Source organism: Eurosta solidaginis, chromosome 4 (genome assembly GCF_040869045.1).
Source record: "Eurosta solidaginis isolate ZX-2024a chromosome 4, ASM4086904v1, whole genome shotgun sequence".
Taxonomy (NCBI): domain Eukaryota; kingdom Metazoa; phylum Arthropoda; class Insecta; order Diptera; family Tephritidae; genus Eurosta; species Eurosta solidaginis.
In genome coordinates, this window is record NC_090322.1 from 22,181,145 (window position 1) to 22,205,034 (window position 23,890).

The window sequence follows — 23,890 nt, forward strand, 5'->3', positions numbered from 1 at the left end:
GAATACCTCGATCCTTGCGCCACCTAGCGACGATTTTTTTTCATAGGTCGCTTGCTATTCCCGTATGTATTATGTGTTCCAAATATGAGCCAAATTTGACCACAAATACGATGTATTTTTTGAAAACTTTCGATCCATGTGCCACCTACCGGAGGTTTTTTGTTTATTTTGCATTGCCATCGGGTTCTGAACTATATTCCAAGTTTCAAGCTTGTAGCTTATCGGGAAGTTACTTAAACAGTTGCGGAAACAGTGAAAAAATAACCATCAACTACCAAAATGTTCGCGGCCTTAGATCGAAATTAAGTACCTTTTTTCTGAATAGTTTTGTTTTTACTTCGCAAGTTATAGCTTTTACTGAATCCTGGTTAAAAGGGGATAATTTTAACTCTGAACCTTTCTCAAGCAAATATGTTGTTTATCGGCGTGATCGTGAAGCTCGTGCAGGTGGTGTTCTTATTGCCGTTGACTCGACGCTTCCATCTGAGTAGCTGCTGTTGGACATCGCAACTGACATTGAATTCGTAGAAGTGAAGTTTGCTTTACATAATTTAAGTTTGTTTATGTGCTGTACGTATATACCACCACGATCGGATATACACGTTCATACCTGTCATAGCACTGCTATTTGTAGTTTGTACTCGCAATTGCGTGACAAAGACCGCCTAGTAGTCCTTGGGGATTTCAATTTATCTTCAGTAAATTGGATCAATACCATTGACTCAAATTTCATGACGCCTACCACTCAACATGAGTTTTTAATTAGCCTTCTTGATACATCTCTTCTACAGATGAATTATATATTAAATTCCAAAAGCAAAATATTAGACCTAGTGTCTGCAGATGACTCTACGGGTATTACACTAAACCGACCTACCCCATTGTCACTGCCTGAAGACCCTCTACATCCTACGCTTGAGATAGTACTGGATGTTGTTCAACCTATGTTGCTTGATGTTTCTAAATCGAATTCCCGACCCCGTTCGAGATGTTTTTCTAAGACGAATTTTATTGAGCTGGATAAACTGATTGATGCCCATGAGTGGTCGAATCTTTACGTGTGTAGAGATGTAGCAACAGCGACCTCCTTGTTTTATAGCTTTCTTGATGGTTTTTTTAAAAGCTGGGTTCCCCTTTGTTCTTCTAGTATTAGGGTAAACCACCTTGGTTCTTAAGGCAATTACTTAGACTTGATAATATTAAGTCTAGATTATATAAGCGTTTCAAGAGATCTGTCCAGTCCGATGTTTATCCGTATAGCTTGGAAAGTTCTAATAGTATTTAAAACCCATTTATTGATAAAGATTTTTGCAATGGGACAAAAGAAAAGACCTTACTTCTTAACCTCTTCTAATTAAGAAGCGAATGTTGGAGATCACCCCTATTGATTTTTCATTCATCCTTCTTCATTTGGTTGATATGTCTTTAACCCTTAAATATGCTGAAACTTCACTTTATAAGAGATCAGCAATCTCAAGTGTCCACGCTACTGCAGAAAAAAATGATCTTGAGGGTATTCTTTGGTTTGTTTTGGCTCGGCTGGAAGATAAATTTGTTAATTGGCACTTAACCATTTAGGAGATGCTGGTCGTTGCATAACAAGTCACTCCAGCTAATCCTGTTTCGGGATAACTGACGCCAACAGGGGGCACCAAAAGAGATCAAAGTCTTCCCCCACCTGCTTCTCCGAACTCAGTGGAGATTTTCCCATAACTTGCCCACGCCAGCAAAAGCGCTGTAGCTCTTCGCAGCTTAGCTAAACATCATCGTTCAGTTGGAGTATGATAGTTCGTGGAGGCTGAATTTACCGGCTGAACGGTCAAAGTCTGCCGCCGTGGTGTAGAGCTAGTGTGTTGGCCTATCCATTAAAAATATTTAAGACAATTTTTATAAATGGTATCGATTGTCCCTCGGCATTACCTTGGCACTAAAAGCTCGTCCGTCTTAGCAGATACAGTTTCGGATCGGCATAAAACATGTATTGAGGTGAGCCAGTTCGTAGAAAAATGAATACACGATACGTAGCCTTCAAATTGAATAGAAAGCTAGACCTCAATCTCCTCGGATATACATCACACCAAATTGTTATTATTAGTAGGTATGTATGTATCTCTTACGTACCCCTTGGCACAACAATTTGTTGAAGAAAATTCCTCAGAAAAGGATCGTGGCCTGATGCTTCTTTTTGCGGGAAACCACAATAAAATTCTGAATTGAAAATTCTGAAATGCGGTTGACCATTGAGATTTCTTTCCCACCAAAACAAAGTTATTTTCACCAATAAAAAATTGGTCTTAGATAAAATATCATAATATTAATGTTAGAACGCAAAAATATATGGTTATTTTATTCGAGAGCATGACACTGGTAATACGCATTCAAACATGCCGAGAGAGGTGTCTAAAGACTCATATTGACCTCGACAACAATAATCCGAAGGCGGAAAATAAAAATTTTAGATCGTTCAAAAGATATTAACGAAAAACCGAAAAATGACCCCAGGGTGTTCCATCCGCGCTTTTAAGAAATTACCCTGGGTGGGTCCAACACCCGTTTGGAGACCAAAACTATATCCGCGCAAAACACTAATGTTGACAATTTTTTGTTTGTGGGTACCCAAAATCATCAAAATTACAACAACCACATGAAAATGTTTAATTTCTTTTTTGCAAAAATTGGTTACCTCCACTTTCAGATTCGCGATCCTGGATCAAAAACGCGTCTTTTGATACCCCTCTTGATATTTTTGGACGTGTATTAAGAATGTCATGCTGTCGAATAGAATTACCAAATATATAACAGTTGGTTATATTTTTGTTATGAAAACAAAACGAAAATAAAAATGTGAGAGCAGTGAGAATTTTAAAATTTTTTAAACGTCATTTCGAATCTCACCGGTTTTACCTTGTAATATTTGCATCATGGAACGGCCGGCAATTAAAAATTGTTTTTTTTTTTTTTAAGTTTGAATACAAAAAAAAAACAAACTTAAAATCCTATCCATGGATTTGAACCATGATCCTATCTGTAAAAACGAGATAAAAAAGGTGTAGTAAAAATGGAAATTGAAAACTCATGAACCAATCACTTTAGTTTTTGTTTTTGTCTTTAATGCGGGATCTATAACTTGGTTCATGATGAAAACTTATGTGAAAGTTTTAAAGGGAGTCCCATTTTTAATGGAAAAATTTTAATTTTGTTGAAATTTTTTTGATTTCATTTCACCGTCTTCTCGACTATTTGATAGGTTGTTTAAGAATAATTCCCAGTCAGTTATGTTCTTGTTTTTGTTGTCGTTGTAGCAATTAAGACAATCGCCGAAGGTTTTGGGGAGTGTTATCTGTGTTGATAGTCCTTTGCCGGATAAAGATCCGGTACCTTCCGATAACAAGTACCATTAACGTGCTAGCCCAACCATCCCGGGAACAATTTTATATGACCACATTGAACCTTCTAGGTCTTCCCGCCCCCACCCCCTGTTTCCACGAGGAATTTATTTCACTAATGAGCTCTACTAATAAACATTATGACTACAATACTTATGAATACAATGTTACTTGCTCTGCAGTTTCCATATCCAGTTGTTGCGTTTTTAATTTAGTCTCTTTCTCTATTAAGGCTTTCATGTTTCGCTCACGCGTCTCGGGATCGTCGTCGATATGTGCAGCTGAGTGTAAACGTCGCACTGAAGCTGTAGCAAAAGCTAGGGGACAAAACTCACATATATAAATATTATCACCCATATGAATACGTAAATGGTTCAGCATTCCAGTTCGTGTAGCAAATACGTGCCCGCAGTATTTGCATTTAAATGGTTTCTCGCCGGTATGTGTACGTAAATGAGTTTTAAGATATGACTTGCGATAAAAGCTATTCAAAACAGAAAAAGAAAAAGTTGCAATCAATTTAGATATAACGTTAAGATGAGGTTTTTATAATAACTTACCGCTTTTCACAAATGTCACATTTATGCGGCTTTTCGCCAGAGTGAATTCGTTTATGTTGTCTTAATTCCGCTTTTCTAACAATTTTACCACATATATCGCACGGTTGTCTTTTGATCCCTACATGAATTTGTTGATGTCTAGACATACCATACTTATAAAGAAATCTCAACGGACATTGTGGGCACTTGTAAGGCTTATCTTCGGACAGATTGAGATGCTGCATTTCTAGGTTTCTGTGTATTATTGCAACAAAACAAATGGTTATTTAAAAGAGCATATTTATATACAGCAGAGTTTATATAAATAGCAGTAGACTTCTTGAAGTGGAATAGCTAGGCAAAGGTTAGGTTGAACTCCGGTCCATGAGGAATGAGTCCATAGTGTTACCTGCAGTTTGTTTAATGACCAAACTAAAACAAAAGCCAAGGCCTATGTTATAAAATAACTCCGCCCCCCTTGGCAAATAATATAAGCAGTGCTGCTCAACATTTTTTATATGGAAGTGCGAATCACAATACATGTACAAAATTGTATGTGCACTGAAACTTTTTTTGTATTTAAAAAAATATATTTAAAAAATTTTAATTGTTTGAGGTCGGAAAAAGTTGAATATTTGGTTTCATGTTACAAAATATTTGCTTAAAATATTACATCAATAGTTAAATATATATGTATGTATATCACCAACATACAAGAGCCAATAAATTTAATTCTGAAAGTAGCAAAAAATTACATTGACCTCTAGGCTCAAGTTTTTTGGAAACATATTCTATATACATATATGTGATTGGCCTATAAAAAGGTGGCTTATGACACAAAAAAAATTACTACTACTAAAAAACTGAAGAAATGCATTGTTTATCTTTAACACCTGTTTCTCGCAATTTCTTTTTTGAGTCATAAGCCACCTTTTCATAGGCCGGGTCACATATCGTCGGAATTTGGGTTTCAATAATCATACTAAAAGTGAATGTAGAGATTCCCGCGATTGTTGCATTGGAAATTGAATTTGAAAACTTTTGAAATGCTTACATGTTCAAATTTACATACATATATCAGCAACAGAGATCACTGAGGTGCTGAAATACCATTTGAATTTAATAAAATGTTTAACAAGTAAATGCTAGATATGGTTACTTTACGGTTCCCCCCACTATACCGAATTGAAACAAAGTCACAGAAACTATCCCGTAAGGAGAGTCTCTAGTTCAAAATGAGTGTATTTCAACTGCATTCTGAACCATTAATAGTCCGCCATCTATCTCTTTTACGTGTTTTCACATGGCAAATTTAACATGGCAAGGTCCTAGGCGGTGGAAATTGTCTCCGCTGCTTTAACTTTTCACTAGTTCCTAATTATATGCAAATTTCGTTTTGGTACTTTTTCGATAGTTACGTACTGGTGGAATAGTGTTGAGAAAGAGGCATACTCATATGTAGCCGCAGCTCGTTAAAGCTGGTAGCTGTTTTATTGTCGATTTTATAACTGAAAATCTAGCTATTAACGAACTAATACTTATTTGGCACTCTAGGTCTAGTTCTGAACCAGAATTTTGTATCACTAGTTACTGACTTCCCTTGAGGGCAATTAACTAATATCATATGAAGTTAGAATAGGCTCCTCTTGTTTTGGTACAGTTTTGCTTACATTCTTTGGTCATATGCCCCATATATTTCAGCTCCGCGGTCAATTATCTATTTTAATTTTATTTATGAATCAATTTTGATTACAAATTTTTTTCAGTGCTATAATGTTTTTGAATAATTTTTAGTTGTCAATTTGTTAGTGTAATTTTTTTATCATACACAAGTCTCTGAGTTTCATTCGGGAGTGCTTTTTCTTGGCACTTTCATAAGATATTCAAGCATTTTCATATGATTTGAAATTATATGTGAGAGCATATGGGAGTGCTATGCAATTTTTTTTTTTTTTATTCAAAGTGTGAATTCGAATCTGTGCCTATGACTCAGGGCAAAACAAAAACAAAGTGCTACAAGTGTATAGGGGTTGAGCAGCTCTGAAGATAAGCTTGCTAAGATCTAAGCCACTTGTTGCTTCTGATCTGACAGCCCTACCACTTCCAAAAGCTGAAATCTTAGCCTGGCAAGCGCAGGACACGTGTTCAATCGGTTCTGCCTCCAACCCGCACTTCCTACATCTGCTATCTCCACCAAGCGTAATTTAAAGGCATGTGACGCCGGAAGGTAGTGTCTAGTCAGAATACCCGTCATGAGTCTACAGTCCACTCTTTTTAATGATAGGAGCACCTTTGTTAGTCTAAGGTTGTAAGACCTACACATAATCTTTGACACTTAATGGGCCCACGCCTTTCCCGCTTGGTCGTTCATATGAATCTCTCGCCCAATCTAATTTGGGCGTTTACGAAGCAAGCTTCAAGGGATGCGTCCATTTTAGCTAGTTCATCCGCCTTTTGTTGTTGTTGTTGTTGGAGCGATAAGGTTACTCCGCTTTTTCAATCCCATCTATTCCCATATGCACTGGGACCCAATATGTATGTATTCTTCTCCCTGTCCCGTTTCTTTCCAGGGATTTCTTACCACTCCAAAACACCTTTAGATGCTGTGCCATGCGAGATAATTGATTTTCCAGGATTACAATTACGGGAGTCATAATCATAAGTAATCAACATGTAATCGTAATCTCAACTTCCCCAGCTGTGACAAAAGATTTTTTAGGTATAATGTATCCTTTTGGCTAGTACCAGGAGTTCGTAATCGTATAAATGTGGTATTACAATTACAGTAATCGTAATTGAAATGAAATCGTAATCTCCCCAGCTCTGTTTTTAATATATAACTCGGTTTTTTTTTAGTTAAATTTTGCTAATTTGTTTTTCAAACTCCTTTAAGAATTTAGAATGAAATTTTTGAATAACTCGTTGAATTGATACGTTGTATTTGAAAATTTTTAAAACCAAATGCATTCAGGGTGCAGCAGTTTACATAAAACAATTGATTGACGTTAATTTGTGTCTCACTTATTACGCGAACAAAATCACAGAATTACATTTCGAAGGTTAGAATCAGTAAACATAAATTGGCTTCGCGAAATTATCGAATTTTCGTATTTTGTGTAATTCACAACATTGTCGTATTCATGTACAAATTTAAGATTAGAGTTCTTTCTATGGTTTCCAATATAAAATTTGATTAAAGCATAGCACATACGGCAAATAGACACGTTCAAACTACGAATAAAGCCTGCGAATATGAAATAAGGCAACGAGCATTACTTCCATTTTTCAGGCGTGAATTCGGTGGACATTATTTCTCCTGTGATGAAGTGAATGGCTGGATGTCCACAAGTACGGAAAATGCAAACAGATATGTATTGATGTCAACGAGATGACTAACGGTTTGTAACAATATCATAATAAAAATATAATACAAAAACCGGGATTGACGGCATACGGTCCCAATATCCAGCTTTGAGTAGAAAGAGGTGTATGGTGTAGAAAGAGAGAGAATAAATATAATAAGAGACGTTAGTTCGATTTTTATTTGTAATGTACCTGATTGGCGGGTATTAAAAAATTACCTTCTACACATTTTTAAGAAGTTTATATTAATATATATTGTGAATTTTGGAAAGAGGATGAATTGTTTAGTTAATATGATCCCTTAAACCATCAAAAATACCTCATGAAAATGTGTAGAAGCAATTTAGAATTACCCCTCAAATGGGACATTACAAATAAGTTTCACTAAAAGTATGAATCTGTTATAATATTTATTCTCTCTGGTAGAAATATATAACGGAAGAGGTTTTGCAGGAATAATGCTTACAAAATCAGGCATGATACATTTCCCTAATGATATAAAAAATAAGTATTCGACTTTTTTGGCTTACCCTGGAAACGTGTGGAATAACATGAAATACTTGCAGAATTATAATCAAACCAGGAAAACGTTGTTCTGACTTTCGCTATCTATCCACCTCTTTCTCTGTCTTACACTTTTTTTCCTCTGTTTGTGTTTTTCCAGTTTACCTTAATCGGCCTACTCAATTTGCCTATGGCTTTTATACTTCAATTAATCTTCTCACTTTCCCTACTCTTATCTTAGCCTCACTATTACTCTGAATCGTATCCTAATGTTATTCCTTTCTTACTCTTTCTGTTAACACCTTATTCCTACTTGTTCTCAAACCATTACGTTTTATCTTACTTGCACCTTCACTGTCCTTCCTCTCGTTCCTAATGTGAAGATGTATTGAGTTTGATATTGCTTTACGAATGTAATGGTAAAAAAAAAAGTAGCGCAATCATACAAAACATTTCACACCCTACTACACTAAAATTCATGGCCGGATTATGAGGGTCAATCAAATTTTTATTGTTGTACTATTGACTACACCTGTCGGTTTTTATTGCATCATGGGCGTGTGGAAGTTACCAGGTTTTTACCTTAGTTTCACACACTATTTTGGATTGAAAAGATGTTATGTATTGGTGACAGTTATGGAGGGACCATCTATCCATTAAGGGCGATATATGTACATACATAAACAAATGCATGAATAAGTTGGCGTTATTATACAAATCTTACTTACGCTCTAGGTATTTGCTGTTCATCGAAATCAATAGCCAATTCCTCGTTTTTCGCAGATATTGTTGAATGCAAAGTGCCCACCTCGCTATATTCACTGTTGGTTTCGTCCTCAATGGGCTCGTTTTTGATAAAATAGCCTAGCACGTCTTGAGAATTTTTGCCAGAGATTGTTGAATGCATCGTGGCACCATCACTATCTTCAACGTTGGGATCAAATTCTTCACTGGGGTCGTTTTTGATAAACTCCATTAAATGATCTTCTGAATTTTTACAGATTTTCCTAGAGATTGCTAAATGCATGCTATTTTCAATGTTGGTTTCGGCATCAATGGGCTCGTTTTTGATAAAACAGTCTAGCCCGTCTTGAGAATTTTCGCCAGAGATTGTTGAATGCTCCGTGGCACCATCACCTTCTTCAATGTTGGGTTCAACATCTTCATTGGGGTCGTTTTTGATAAACTCAATTAAATAGTCTTCCGAATTTTTAAAGATGCTATTTTCAATGTTGGGTTTAACATATTCAATGGGTTCGTTCTTCGTTCTTTTAAATCCCTTTGTGAATTTATAAAGTTTCTCCCAGAGATTGTTGAATACACTGTATCACCACCACTATTGTCAATGTTAGGCTCATCTTTAATGAGTTCGTATTTGATAAACTGGCTTAGTAGGCCTTTCGAATAGTCACAATGTTCCAGTATTTGGTAACAGTTTCGGAAATCGTCAACAGCGATGGATTGGGCTGCTTCAGATTTAATTACCTTCTCCGCACTTTCAATAAGTGGTTCTTTTAAAGAAAGATTCAGGTTTTCAATAGTGTTGAGTTGAAAAATGGTAGACGGATATGAATTTTCGTCCCTTGTTCCCATTTCGCCTTCAACTGCTTCCCTTACCGTTGACATATGTCAAATATTATTTGATCCAATCACTTTTCAAGAAAGTAGTCTTTTTTTTGTGGCTTGAATTCTGGATGGCTAGCTCAAAAGATTTAAAACGCCAATTGTCCTTATTTAGTATTTATTGTCTTCTAGTTTATTAATATGTGTGTACCTGTCATCTGCTAGAACTGGATTTTGATTCGATTATTAATCTATTTAATCGATCTTTTTTCGAAGAATTGATTTTTTTTTTCTAGAATTGTCCGATTTTTTTTTAGCCTTCGAAGTTTTGATAACCTTACAGTTATATCAGGTATAATTTAATATTGATTAATCAAAATGGGCAGAAAATATATTTATTGTAAATTTTTATAAAATTTACCTTCACTGGCTCAGATTCTAAGCCAAAATAAAATAGTTTCGACTTTATTTAGAAGCATACACCATGCCTATGCGCCATTGTGTTGGTGACTTCGATTGGCGATCAACCGTCTAAACGGTTTTGGCGTTGCATAACAAATCACGCCAGCATCCCTGTTTCAACATAACTGACACCAAAGGAGATCAAGTCTTCTCACCGGAGGTTGTTGTAGCGATTAGGTTACTCCCCGAAGGCTTTGGGGAGTGTTATCGATGTGATGGTCCTTTGTCGGATACAGATCCGATACGCTCCGGTAACACAGCACCAATAAGGTGCTGGCCCGACCATCTCGGGAACGATTTATATGGCCACATTGAACCTTCAGGCCATCCCTCCCTCCCCACCCACAAATTCCATGAGGAGCTTGGGGTCGCCAGAGCCTCGTCTGTTAGTGAAACGGGATTCACCGCTCGAAGGTGAGGTTGACAATTGGGTTGGAGAAGCTATATGTTGCGCTACACAACCCCTTGAATCCCGGAGGTCTCCCCCTACGTCTGCTTCCAGATACGGGCGCCGATAGGTATACTATCTGTGCCAGAGCGTCTTCGTGGAGTCCCACAACATGACGCAGCGGTTGATATCACGGCGAGGACCACAAATGCGCGAGCGCTTTCTGCCGACAATATATAATGCATTCTACGGTCGACAAAGTTAGACGGAGGGCCAACAGACACGCACATAAACACAAATTCAGCGCGTCACCAATCACCATCACCGCTAAAGAGGTTGAGGACGCCATTGGTCGCGCTAAACCATCCAAAGCAGTGGGCCCAGACGGCATAGCCATGCCGATGCTTAAAAGCCTAGGGAAAGAGGGTTTCAAATATTTAGCGCAGGTCTTCAACCTGTCTCTTTCCACCTTTGTCATACCCGAGAAATGGAGAATGGCCAAGGTGGTACCGCTACTAAAGCCTGGTAAACCAGCTAACATAGGAGAGTCGTATCGTCCGATATCTCTCCTATCGCCAGTAGCAAAGACGCTCGAAGCCATTTTGCTCCCTTATTTCCAAGCAAATTTGCAACTAGCCTCCCATCAGCATGGCTTCAGAAAACTCCATAGCACTACCTCCGCGCTAAATGCCATTAGCACCCAGATAAATTGCGGTTTAAATCAAAACCCCCACCATAGAACAGTACTCGTAGCGCTAGACCTATCAAAAGATTTTGATACGGTCAACCATGGCTCGTTAATGCAAGACCTGGAAGGGTCTACCCTTCCCCCATGTCTTAAAAGGTGGACCGCAAATTATCTGGGTGGTCGGCAGGCATCGGTGCTATTTAGAAACGAAACATCAAAGCCAAGGAGAATTAAACAAGGGGTGCCACAGGGTGGTGTCCTATCCCCACTTCTGTTTAATTTCTACATATCTAAGCTACCTTCACCACCGAAAGGAGTCACAATCGTTTCCTACGCCGATGACTGCACAGTAATGGCCACAGGCCCAGGCCCACAGATCGATGAGCTATGCAATAAAATAAACGGCTACCTCCCTGATCTCTCCAGTTTTTTCGCCTCGCGAAACCTGGCATTATCACCGACTAAATCTTCCGCGACCTTATTTACCACATGGACGTCCCAAATGTCGACCATTTTGAACATCCACGTCGATGGCTATACGCTACCGACTGTCCTACACCCCAAAATCTTGGGTGTGACGTTTGATCAGGATCTACATTTTGGTGAGCACGCAGCCGCAATCGTTCCGAGAATTCAGAGCCGTAACAAAATCCTCAAATCCCTTGCTGGCAGTACCTGGGGAAAAGATAAAGAAACGCTCATGACTACATACAAAGCAATTAGCCAGCCGATTACGTGCTACGCGTCACCCATATGGTCGCCAAGCCTAAAAATTACCCACTGGAAGAAGCTACAGGCCTGCCAAAATACTGCTCTCAGAATTGCCACGGGCTGTCTTCTTATGTCCCCAGAACACCATCTACATAATGAGGCGAGAATACTCCCTATCAGGGAAAGAAACGAGATGCTGACCAAACAGTTCCTGTTGAATACCCAGAAACCTGGGCATCCCAACAGACATCTGATTGACGAGCCAGCACCGCCTAGGGGCTTAAGGAGTCATCTCCGTAAGCATTTTGAGGAAATACGGCATCTGAGAACACAGCCGTATGAAGCGAAAAAACACAAGCAGGTCCTTGGTGAACTCCACAAACAGGCGTTGGACCTTTATGCCGGGAATTGCCCGGTGAACCCAGTACTCAAAGTAAAGTATCCAAAACTTGCGGAAGAGGAACGCATACTCCCCAGGGAAACGCGTGTCACTCTGGCTCAACTTCGTTCTGGATACTGTAACAGGTTAAACTCTTACCTATCCAGAATCAACCCCGACATACAAAATGTATGCCCCGCTTGCAATGTGTCCCCACATGACACCAACCATCTCTATAATTGTAATGTGGAACCAACGCCTCTAACACCCCTTTCCCTATGGTCCACCCCTGTTGAAACAGCAAGTTTCCTTGGACTCCCGTTAGAGGATATTGATGACAGTTTGTGATCGGTCGCGTCTATTAGGTGGGGCGAAGCACTGCTACAACAACAACAACAACAACGGCGAGGACCATAAAAGGTCGCCAACACTTTTTTCGTACACTGGGCCACCCCATTGTATCTCGACACGGTCCATGATTCCGATCCATACAGTAGAAGAGGTGCGATAAGAGATTTATAAAGCGTTAATGACAAGAGTTCATTTGAACTTATTTGCACAAGTAAGACTATTATGTCTTTTAGATAGTACATCAATCAGATCTTAAAACTATAAATTACATATAAAAACGAGTTTCTTGAAGAATAACAGGAATAGAAAATAATAGCATTTAAAAAAGAAAGTATCTTAATTTTATTTGTACATTGTTAGTTGAAAATCAATGATAAAATTATATAATCTAAGGCAAGTTATGAATTAAGGAAGGATATTACTGCTAGTTTGAAACATCTGGCTTTTCTGATTGCTTTCGTCTTGAAGGGTAGCGAGTTCCAAAGACGGATTGTACTGACAAAGCACATTCTGGAGGATGTAACGTATTTAAAGTTCGGGAGCAATAGATTCAGAGTCCGAGTAGTTAGTTTATCAAATAAGTAAGGCGGATGTTGAAAATACAGTAGTTTGTGTAAGAAACATAAATTTCTCATTTTTGGAAAATTACAAACGTCGCTTCCGAGAATTTGGGCAGCGTACGTAGATATATGGCAAATTTTCTCTTAGAAAAAACGAACCGGGCAGTATTGTTTATGGCTAGCTGAAATTTATTTAGCGACATCGAATCAAGGCTAACGTAAATAAGTTCCCCATAAGAAATGTGAGGTATTATAAGAGCTTTGACTAGCTTCATTTTGGCGTCTCGCAGTAATAAATAGGGAGTTCTGTATAAGTTACGAAGGATATTATAGATTTTACCAACCACAAAGTTTATATGGTCAGTGAAGGTCAGATTTGAATTGATTTTGAATCCTAAATTGTAACAGCATCGTGAAAAAATATTTTATTGCCATTAAGCATAGTTTCAGGAAGGCTGCTTAAATCATATGTTACATTCGATATTGCCATCGGCTTAGATTTTGTAGCAGTTTCCGATGCCTCTTAAATCGTCTTTCAGCCTAATAAAAAAATCTTCGGAAAGCCCGATCGGGATAGACATGTAAATCTGGGTATCGTCAGCATAAAGATGAATAGACGCATTTCGGCAGCAAGTGACTATATCGTTAATAAACAGAGTAAACAATATTGGGCCTAGGATGGATCCTTGCGGAACACCAGACATTATGGGCTTCAAATCAGATAACTTATCATCACATTGAACTTGCTGAAAGTGGGCAGTGAGATAGCTTTGCATTAATTTAATTGCAAGAAGTTATAGGCTGTTTCGAGCTGGCGAAGTAATATTTTGTAATCAACCATGTCCAAAGCTCTGGAGAAATCTAGAAGAACTAGAACTGTGAGTTCATTGTGGTCGTAGGTTGGACGTATATCCTCAAGGATCTTTAACATAGATTTAGCCCAACTATGCCCTCTTCTAAATCCAGATTGAACCTCAGATAGTAAATGGTTATTATAAACATAGTCAGTTATCTGCTTTGATAGTAATTTCTCGTATACTTTGGATAGCGCAGGCATCAAGCTTATTGGTCTAAAGTCTGCATGGAACCGGAGTCTTTGATTTAGGAACCGGAATGACATTAGCCCTTTTTCACTGAATAGGAAACCCACAGGATGTGATTGAAAAATTAAATATATGTGTTATCGAGGTTATCTCTGTTTGATTTCTAAGCTAGCATTGCAGAGAAGGCAGAATATACGGAAAAAATTTCTGCGTATAAAATGGAGCATCCTAAACAAAAATTGTGCATGCTCCTTGGTACCCGAGGTTTGTTTTTCTACTAGTGCTATAAATTAATTTGAACAAGTAAGGACGGGACTGTCTTCGGCTGTGCCGAAGACTTCATACCTTTCATGAATAGGGCTGAACAATGATCTTATCCCATTCGTAATATCCAAGTAATCGGATGTATAAGATATGAATTATATAGTGAACAGATGAACATTCCTAAGCGATTTTTAAGATAAATATAAAATAAACTATCACCCCTATTAAGAATTTTCATACGATAAACGATGAACGCTTGCTAGCGTGTCGTAAAAAATCAGCTTTCATATTGCGATTTCCACACTCCCGATATATGTACTATTGTGAATGACAGCAGAGTTTTGTTTACAAATTATTGTGAATCTATACGGAAAAAATAGCAAAACAAAACGCAAATACTAAAAATTAAATTATCTTGCACGTAAAAGTGGCAAAAGTTTTTAAAACCTGTAATAATAACAGGTTTTCTGCAACATATGTTTCCTTTTATGTAAACTCAAATGAACAAATTGAAGAAACTCGAATAAAGGCCATAGAAAGAAGAAAATTGAGAGATGCTTCCAATCTTCTTAAAATGAATTCTACATTGTAAGTACTTGACATACTAGAAGTAAAAAAATTAATTTCAGAGTATGTATTGACAGAAGTAGGAGGCAGTTTGCGCGCCCGTAAAAATAGGTCATCCGTCCCAAATATTTTGAAAGTTTGTGCCACTTTAATGTTTCTTGCCAGGGTGTTGCAACAGAGTGTTGGGAATGAGGCTTTATTTAGATTCTTTTGGATTTATAATTTTATTTAAATAGCTCCCAACGTATCGTGCAAAAATTTATCAACGATAGCTATCGTAGAAAATTTAACAGCTGATACGATAGTTAGCGTATGGCAATACCACGATAAACGATAAACGCCAACGATCGGGTTTCACACGCTAGAATTTATTTCATAAAGCTGGAGTCATTGGTGCCGTATGTCGTATCGCTGTATCCGTATCCCTAACGTAATCAGCTGTTTATCGTTACGACGGTAAACCAAAACCAATTGGTTGGCTACGATACGGTTACGACCTTAGCGGCACCAATAATCGATTGCATTGATTCTCATAAGATTGGTCGAATCAGCTGTTATAAGGTTACCGATACGGTTACCGATAAAGCACCAATGTCTCCAGCTTAATACGGTATAACAGATTGCAAGCGTTTATCGTGTATCGTATGAGTTCATAATAGGGGTGTATATTGCAAAAGGTAGAAAAAAACGTAAAGAATTTAAGAATGATTAAAATTGTATTAACCGATCCCATCCATTTTTTCAGATAATAATATGTGCAATATACGAAAGCATATTGTGAAGTTTGTAGCTTCAATCTGATAAAATGTAGAAGATATGACAAAAATCCTCTTTTCTGAAAAATCGGTTATATGGGGGATATATGCTATTGTGGTCCGATCCGGCCGGTTCCGATAAATATCTAATCGGACACCTAAATATACCCGCTCACCAAATTTTATCATGATATCTCAAAAATTGAGGGACTGATTTGCATACAAACAGACAGACGGACATGGCTAAATCAACTCAGCTCTTCATCCTGATCATTTCGGTATACTTATTGGTGGGTCTATCTCTTCTCCTTTAAAGACATACAATTTTGAGATTCGTGTCAAAGTTAATATACCATTTCATTTTAATGAAAGGTATAAAAAGCACAAAAAATAACGATATTTCAGTATGAAATACGCTAATAATCTCACTCCGATGGGAGGACGAAATAGAGTACCCCTTGATTTGCGAGTTAGCGCCAGTTAACGAAAGAGGAAGAAACTGTCGAACGTGTAAACAATTAAGCAGCAATCAACTTTTTTCGATTCGATTTAATCGATTTTTTTTTTTTGGATTGAATCGAAAAAATTAATTTTTCAAGAAATCGAATCGAATGCAGCTCTATCATCTGCTTCAAACAGCTGACACAGCCATTGTGAATGATGACAAAGTGTGATCTCTTATCTGTCAACTGCCTGACAGGCTGTTCAATATGGCGGCGCCTATCTTCAGCGGGTGATAGAAAGAGATACAGAATGAGACAGCGATAGTCAAATACGAATCAGGTGATCCAATCACTTTGGAATTTTGACGTTTATGCAGAAGTGATCACACTTTGTCATCATTCACAATGGACACAGCTGTTTGGCTGGCGTAGAGACAGGCAGTAACTTTTTGTCGATATTTATGTATAGGGATAATTTCTATCCCGTTTTTAGTGTTGGGAACCGTTATATGTTCCGTTTGTCCTCGGTAGCGTTATGTATTATAATAGCTGTTTTTTTTTTACTTCCATATACGTTTACGCTTAAACTTTATATGGAATGCTAAGCGACAAATATTAAATACACCTCTGAAATTGCTGCGCGTAAAATTTGTCCTACTAAATTTCAATACGCATTATACTCAGATGTAACTGAAATATGTGTCTATGTTTCACCCTCTACACTAATTCTATGTATTCTATGCATGTCCACTATTCATCGCAACTGATTCAGCAATATATTAGCCGTGTTTTTTAACACGCGTATATCCGTTTACGCTTGAACTTTATATGGACTGCTAAGCGACAAACTTTAAATACACCTCTGAAATTGCTGCGCATAAATTTTGTCCTACTAAATTTCAATACGCATTATACTCAGATGTAACTGAAATATGTGTCTATGTTTCACCCTCTACACTAATTCTATGTATTCTATGCATGTCCACTATTCATCGCAACTGATTCAGCAATATATTAGCCGTGTTTTTTAACACGCGTATATCCGTTTACGCTTGAACTTTATATGGACTGCTAAGCGACAAATATTAAATACACCTCTGAAATTGCTGCGCGTAAAATTTGTCCTACTAAATTTCAATACGCATTATACTCAGATGTAACTGAAATATGTGTCTTTGTTTCACCCTCTACACTAATTCTATGTATTCTATGTGTGTCCACAATTCATCGCGATTGATTCAGCTATATGTTATACCCTATGGCCATCAGAGCGTTGTGTCTCCACTTTTCGGTACACCCTGTTGTTGTAGCTAGTTGTTTAACCACAGCCGCTAGATGGGTCTCCTAAGCATTTTCTAAGCGAGGATAGGCGTTTTTTTCACGCGCAAACGAAACGTATACGCGTGTAAAAAAAAAACACGGTTATTATACACTATGACCATCAGAGGGTTGTGTCTCCGCTTTTCGGTTCACCCTGTGCTGTAGCTGTAGTTATTTAACCACTGCCGCTAGATTGATCTCCTAAACATTATCTAAGCGAGGATAAGCGTTTTTTTTACGCACAAACGTAAACGTATACGCGTGTGAAAAAAAACACATCTAATGTTATAATAGCTTCGTTATTCAATTATATTTAAATTGATTCAAGGGGTTTGGTATTTTAGTCGGCTCTTTTGACAGGCATACCTGCCGCGAGTATATTCTAATCCCTTTAACCCTATTATGTCCAGTTTGGCAGTGAATGTTTCAACTGCAATTGAAGTTGACACCAGTTTACTTTGACCGCATCCATTGAATTTTACTGCTCATCAAAGTTGAAGTGGAGAGCTTGAATTTTTTATTTGTGCTAAAAGTAATGTAAACTCGCTCTGGTACTTAGTACCTGTAGGGTTATTTATGTACTTGTAATAAATATACTTTGTTATATTTTAAATATTTTATTATTAACTAAACAATAGGGGGACTCATGTAACCTTATAATGCCTTATAAAGTGTGTAAACGTTGTAACGTACACCTTTCAGAGGTGAATCCGCCCCTTTGCGCAATCAAGGTGGAATGTCCCCCAGCTAGCTCAGGGCGAGAGGTCGGGGCCCTTAACCCTTGTCCACCTTGATGCGTGGCGGATGTCACAATCATCATTCTACTTACATCCGTGCACCTCCCTCGCAGAAAGCCCACCCTACCTTGGACCGCTCGAGTTTCTGCCTGGCAGCGAGTCCCCTTTTCCTCCGCTCCAAATGACTCCTTCTATCTACCCTAATGCCATCTTCACCCCTCCCCAACCAATTAAACTCAGCAAACCATGTTCAATATCTTTTCAATTCAACTTGACATTATTATTTATGTAACTAAATTTATACAGATAAAAAAAATCAGTTATACGTTTTGCGATCTCTACGCCAATAGAATGTTCGTGTAGACAGGGGTTATTACAGGCATAAAAGCTTAATCAATTACCTGACAAAAAGAACAAATCTTAGGCACAATTGAACAAAAAGTAATATATAATTCCATTACCACTAAATTATCTCGTACTAAGATCACCATATTGTTACGAATATTAGCAAAACTAAGGAGTGCTGCCAGCTCTAAGCCGATCTAAGCAGTGACGTGAATGCACATCAATAATTCAATCATTATGTATCTACATAAACGAATCAATAATTGCGTCTACACATATGTACACATTCCGACGAGCAACATTTACATACAAGGCAGCGAGAGATGAGATGTCACACACCGATGAATTTACTTATACGCTTATGTGTGTGCGGGAGACTGTAAACTACAAACACATGCATATACCTTATCTGAGTTATCACAAGAGAGAGCAATAATTTGTGCACGTAGTTGTGGCTGGCGATTTTGTAGCCGAAACAACTAGTAACTTCTGGAAATCGAAGAGCCTAGAAGTATGCAGCGTAAACTATAAAAGCGATGCAGGCGAGTAAGAAGTAATTCAGTTTGATTTGAATTGTCAAGCAGTTACGAGTAAGACGATATCTAGCGAGCAATAGCACTATTATTTTGAAAGTCAGTTTCCTTTAAGATATGAGTTTGGTTATTAAGCTATTCGTTGCACAGTTTGAGTGTTATTGTGAAGTATTTTAATAAAGGCCATTTTTCCGTTATTCAATATTGGAGTTATTTATTCAACAGTTTAGCGATACGATCCTAGCAAAAGGGCAAATAAGAGGATTTGCAAATAAAAATTCGTAACAATATATATATATGCATCTACAAATATCAATCCGTACAAAAAAAACCACAAACGTGTAAGTGCACACACATTAAATAAAAATCAAACAAAACCCAAAAAAAAGGACTCAGAACTTGAATTTCGTTCCGCCATTTTGTCTAATTTAAACCCAAGGGTCGGAAGATAGATATATATATATGTGGATTCACACAAAAATAATGCACCTTATTAAATGGTATTCAAAAAAAAAAGAAAATACATATAATACAATAAAATACAATCGCATTACACACACAGTATCATATTTCATCAATCCCTTTAAAATTAGTTGAATATAGGCAAAACTTGTGAATATTAAAGATTCATGAATTTCAAAAAAAAACTTAATTATTCTTGTGACAAAGATGCATACTACATGAAATATATTTGCGTCACATTAAGATTTTACACATTCTCTACGACCCCTCCTTGGTCATCAAAATTCATCCAAACGTTTATATGCTCAATCGGAGCCGCCTTCAAACTCAGAAAAAAAACAAACACCCTAATGCCTACCTATAAGAGCGCTCTCAAGGATATTCACGGGTTTGTTGCAGGGTTTATTGGCCACTGCACGATACAACAACAAAAACGTATTTTTCCTGCAATTACCCGTTTGGACTAATTTCTGGGTGCCCTTTAGGTGCCGCTTAGATTTGGGACGGCTCACTTGACATAAAAATTTGATTCATACATACATACAAATACATTTACAAATACAAAAGAAATCGCCTATTCTACATAAAATAATGTTTTGCTTTCGCTATCCCCGCTCTCCAAATTAGTCGTGCGCACTGCGGTACCCTTTTTTATGGTGGTTGAGGTCTCTTCTGTTGGACTCGGATCATAGGTTATGACAAAGAAATTATATGAGGTGTCTGCTATGACGTGACTGGTATAATAAAATCGGTATACAAGAGACTTGTATACGAGGCTGGTACAAATTGGTTTCCCTGGCGCTGAAGAAGCTTTCGGTCATCAAAGGTGACCATGTGGCTAGAGAATAAGAATTTAATCAGCGCAACTCGAAGGGTTGGGTTACCTCTTTCGCGCCAATTTGGCGCTCACGCATCTTAGCACATACATATGTCATGGATATGTTGGTCTCCTACGGATTTTAAGGTGTTCATGACACAACAAGAACTAGTTAGATTTAGCACTCGAAAATGTAATTTACATAAACAAATTCTATTCAACACGGAAGAATCACAAAGAAAATGTTTAAATTTGAATGGAGATTTGAATTAAAAAAAAAGAACAGGACCCGCAAACACAATATACCGGGTTCGGGGTTTAGTGAAAATTAGGTGACCGGAGTCGAGATTGGAGTTGCGTGAACCCCAAAATGGCGTCAAAAGGACTAAAAAAATATTTCTACAACAAAAAAAAATTTTTGATTTCTGGCACTTACCAAATAAAAATGTTATTCCACATCCATATGCAGCTTTTTTTTCTTTTTAATTTGACGACCGAATTGTAATTTTTTGTGTGGCCTTTGGCCTTTCAATTATTTTTTTGGTGGCAAAATGTATAACAAAAAAAATCGGCTTTTGCTCACTTTTCGCGCACAGGGACTACGGTTTGACATATAACTTTATATATATATATATATACACAGCGGACCGCGCACTGCAACTTGTCCGCTTTTCAGTAATACATTAGTTTCGCTTGTCCTGTAGTGACCCCCTTTTATGTCGTTGAAATCGATCTCCGGCACCGTTTTCCTATACCGTTTGGTATTGTCTTTCTACCGAATCACCCGCAACCATCACCACTCTATATTTATCTCTCTCCTTATTTTCACCACTCTACCCTCTGGCAACCCTTGGAAAAGAGCTTTTTGCCAATTCCTCTATTGTGAACGTACCCCGTGTTTGACGTTTCTCGTTTGTTTATATTTTATCTGTGTGCAAATTAAATCCGCGACATTAGTGAATCATAAATACTAGCGCACTTCGTTTTCTGACGTCGTCGCGTCAAGTTCGGTTTTCCCCACAACTCAACCGCGTGTTATCAAGGGGCTTTACTCACGCGGTTTGAGAATAAAATGGCGGATAGTGCGGGAGTCGAAATGACAATATTAATTAAAAATACTTACGAATTGTGCGCTGTATCATAAAAATATGCAAATTGTGCAAAAAATAACAATTATTTGCTATCGGTCAAAAATCCTAAAAAACTTTAAAATAAAACATGCAATTTATGCAAAAACATACATATAATTGCTATCGTGCAAAATCAAATTTAACACTAAAGTGTTAATAAATATATCAAACATACAAACAAATTAAAAGAAATTAAAACACAAGTAAAACTTTCGTTTTACACATATACATACATTACTTCATGATACTATCATCAAGTGCAACAAACGGAACATGTAACGGGAATTGATAACCTGGCGTGGGCCAAATAATACCAAATTGAATTACGTATAACTGTCGTAACGGGAAAATTCCCCTCCATTAAACCATATTTCAAAAAAAAAAAAAAAAATAGTTGAAAAACTTAAAATTTATTGTACTTGGAGTAAACCATTAAATCCAATTGAATATAACATGGCGTGGTGCCAAGAAAAACCAACCCTAATTGAAAATACGAACAATTATAATAATACCAAATTGCAAGCTGCTACACATGGTTCTGGCCACCTTGGTACTACCATTGTGTATTAGTGGAGCAAAAATTACATATACAACAATCTGAAAAAAGAACAATCCGACATACAACCTGGCGTTATGGACTAGCGTCCGTGCCATTCAACCAAACCCCAAAAAAAAAAAAAAAAAAGACATTAGTGAATTTTTTTGTATATTTAAATACAGTCAATTCAGTGTGCGAGTATTATTATGAAAAAGGGCAGCGGCTCTTTAGTGCGATTTATAGGCACTCCGTTGTGCTTCTGGGGTGGCTTGAAAGCAGCCACTTCGCCCCGATGGTCAAACGGCCCAGGGATCTGCGACATACCATCTTGGAGTTTTGGAGCAGTAGTCGACTGCTGAAGGCGTCCACACGCATCGCGAAAGGTGTCCAGCGACAACCAAAGGCCTCAGAAAAGGTAATAATTAAGAATAAATACTTTCAGTGAAAGGTGACACTTTACAGATGGTTGTTATAGTTTTGATGATTTGGTTACCCAACACAAAAAAAATGTGCACTTATATAAGTGGCTATGCTTCTCTGGCTAAAATAATTTAAATTTATTTTTTTTCTTTTTCAGTGCGGAGATAGGAGGCTCCGGTTGTGAGGCGTAACGGGCGCGGTATTGGAATCCTGGAGTTTACGGGAAGTATATATGACTTGTACACCTGTGTCTACGAATTATTACTTTTGCCTACTTTTATTTTGTCTTTCTAGGTAACTTTGCCCTTGACTTGGGAGTTCGGCCGTACCACTCGAGCGGGCCAAAGTGCGACCAACGCGGGGAACACCCACACCCTGACAACGTCTCCTGCCTCGAGAGCTTATCCGGGCATATGTTACGGGAAGTATAAGAATTATAATGTATATATAAGAACTATTACTTTTTGTGTTCTTCTTAGATACTTTGGAACGAGCGTTTTATGGAAACGTCCATCCCCCCGACTTGACCCTCATCGAAGGGATGGTATTCACGCAAGTAATGAGATATTTTTATGTCCATTTAATAACATTTTGTATTCTTTTCAGGTTACAACGCGGCATTTTAGTATTAAGTTATATAGTACACAATTACGTAGTTTTAAGTTATTTAACCGTAAGTTATTTAGATCTAGGTAAGCTAATATTAAGTTAATTATCAAGCGTTAGGTTCTGTAGAATTAGGTTCTTTAGGATTCGTTTATTGTTTAAGGTCCTTCGCGTGCCAGGCCCCTAAACTCTTCCCTGCCAACGACTCTAACAAGTACATATTGTTACCTAGCGCCTTAGTAATTCGACACTTAGTGAACTTGCGACAAAATTTAGCGTTTACATTTTGTTTAAAGTCGCTAAGTACAAAGTTACGTTTGTAAATTTCTTGACCGGGCTTAAATTGTACTTCGCGGATCCTTTTGTTGTAACGCGCCGCGTTACTCTCATACGCTTCGTGCAAATTCTCTTTTATTTTCTCGCGCATTAATCTAAGCCTGTCACTATGATCAAGCACAAACATTTCATTGTCATTAAGACAACTCAGTTTCCTTGCGAGTGCATAATCCGCGCCCTTCGTGAACATATTGAATCCGAAAAGTGCAAAGTATGGCGACACTCCGGTCGCAGAGGGCACTGCAGTCCGAAGAGAACACTCGATCTCGGTTAGGTATAAGTCCCAATATCGATGGTCGTTTTCTAAATACGATCTGATAGCGGCTAACACCGATTGATTTGCTCTTTCGGCGGCCTTCGATTGCGGTGAATAAAAAGCTGTTTTTAAGTGTCTAACCCCGTACGTTTCCAATAGTTCCGTGAACTGTTTGGATACAAATTGTTTACCGTTATCGGAATGTACGATTTCCGGTACGCCGAACTTATGGAAAATTTCTTCGGTTAAGAACTTAACCACATTACTCGCGGTAGCTTCGCGCATTGCCTTCAAAAAAATGAACTTTGAAAAATGATCGATAATAATAAAAATAAAACAGTTGCCGCGTTTCGACCTCGGATATTTGCCTAAAAAGTCAATGTATAATTTCTGAAATGGGCGAACTGTTACCACCTCTTCCGAT

General features: G+C 37.7%; 1 protein-coding gene across 1 annotated transcript in view; it reads right to left on the bottom strand.

Moving 5' to 3' along the window:
- Positions 1-23,890, bottom strand: part of LOC137248427 (uncharacterized) — an 87,760-nt gene that overhangs the window by 19,129 nt on the left and 44,741 nt on the right. The window contains exons 14-17 of the mRNA XM_067779365.1: positions 23,522-23,754; positions 8,521-9,114; positions 3,947-4,180; positions 3,562-3,870 (exon numbers count right to left, since the gene is read on the bottom strand). Of these exons, the coding sequence (XP_067635466.1) occupies positions 3,562-3,870; positions 3,947-4,180; positions 8,521-9,114; positions 23,522-23,754 (1,370 nt within the window). The remainder of the gene's footprint in view (positions 1-3,561; positions 3,871-3,946; positions 4,181-8,520; positions 9,115-23,521; positions 23,755-23,890) is intronic.